The sequence below is a fragment of the Trachymyrmex cornetzi genome, unplaced genomic scaffold (genome assembly GCF_001594075.2).
Source record: "Trachymyrmex cornetzi isolate Tcor2-1 unplaced genomic scaffold, Tcor1.1 scaffold83, whole genome shotgun sequence".
NCBI lineage: Eukaryota > Metazoa > Arthropoda > Insecta > Hymenoptera > Formicidae > Trachymyrmex > Trachymyrmex cornetzi.
The window spans coordinates 3,967,825-3,968,970 of record NW_017300169.1 but is presented as its reverse complement, the minus strand read 5'-3'; the positions used below and the strand labels follow the sequence as shown (position 1 = coordinate 3,968,970).

The following is a 1,146-nucleotide window of genomic DNA, read 5'->3' as shown; positions in this document are numbered from 1 at the left end:
TATTACTTTGTAATGAAATACGTTAAGTAACCACGTACACGTAAAACATATATTATAAAAAGTGGATTAGTTCAAAAATAGTATAAGTTCAAAACTATAAAAAACAGCATTGCTGTTTCTAGAAAATAAAATAATAATCGTATTATTTAAATCAGAATTACTGCTTTTCGAGTAAATAGATGCTTTGGGATTGCTTCTTCAATGACTTATTATATAAATTTTTACATTTAATCAAGTATTGTCAATAAATCGCCACTGGGAGACATACATATTTTACTCATCGTTAAAATATATACAATAATTAAAAATTAACATCTCAATTTGATATAGCTACGAAATTTTAATAGTCTATAGTATTCGAAATATTTTCTTAAATACTTTTTTTTTACTAACTTCGATTTTACTAACGATTTGTTGTATGCTTTGGAAACTGAGATACAGCTTAAGATGTTTATTAATAAAGGAAAATAAAGTAATATTTATTAACATTTAATAGTATTTAATTTCAAATTTTAATTATAAACAAATGTTCGAATTATCGCCCACTTGATTCAATACACGCTTGGATGCATCGGATTATGAATTATCGCACTCTTTCAAAGATCCCGAGATAGTTGCGAGTACAAAAGATGCGCTGGCGTAGTTTATCTTTATTGGCCATTAGAACTTCATAAATCAAGATCCTAAAATGTCCGTAGCATTCACCTGAAATATTTATCCATTAAAAACGATATATTATAAAAATTATTCTTGATTTTTCTAATATTTAATATTTAATAAATGTATTTTTGGAGAACTTACAATGTGTTCAAGCATCTGTAAAAAAAAAATAATTCCATTTATATTATAAATAAAACGTATACGCAAGATATTTCCGATTAATAATTTTAAAAAATATGAGATGAAGAGACAGAGAAAATTTTCCACATATTGCTAAATCCAAAAAACGCATTTTAACTACAACACTATAGAGGTTTAACTACAAAAATTGCTTATATACAATTGCTTACTCATGAATTGTTTAATTTTGAAATTAAGACACATTGAATATTAATTTAATCCTTAAATAACCTAATCATATTACGTTTACTCAAATATTTAGTTACCTTGTATATACATATATATATATATATATATATATATATA

General features: G+C 24.1%; 1 protein-coding gene across 1 annotated transcript in view; it reads right to left on the bottom strand.

Moving 5' to 3' along the window:
* Positions 1-489: 489 nt before the first annotated feature.
* Positions 490-1,146, bottom strand: part of LOC108768787 (uncharacterized) — a 5,286-nt gene continuing 4,629 nt past the window's right edge. The window contains exons 7-8 of the mRNA XM_018519353.1: positions 802-816; positions 490-705 (exon numbers count right to left, since the gene is read on the bottom strand). Coding sequence (XP_018374855.1) covers positions 676-705; positions 802-816 — 45 coding nt within the window. The 3' untranslated portion in view covers positions 490-675. The remainder of the gene's footprint in view (positions 706-801; positions 817-1,146) is intronic.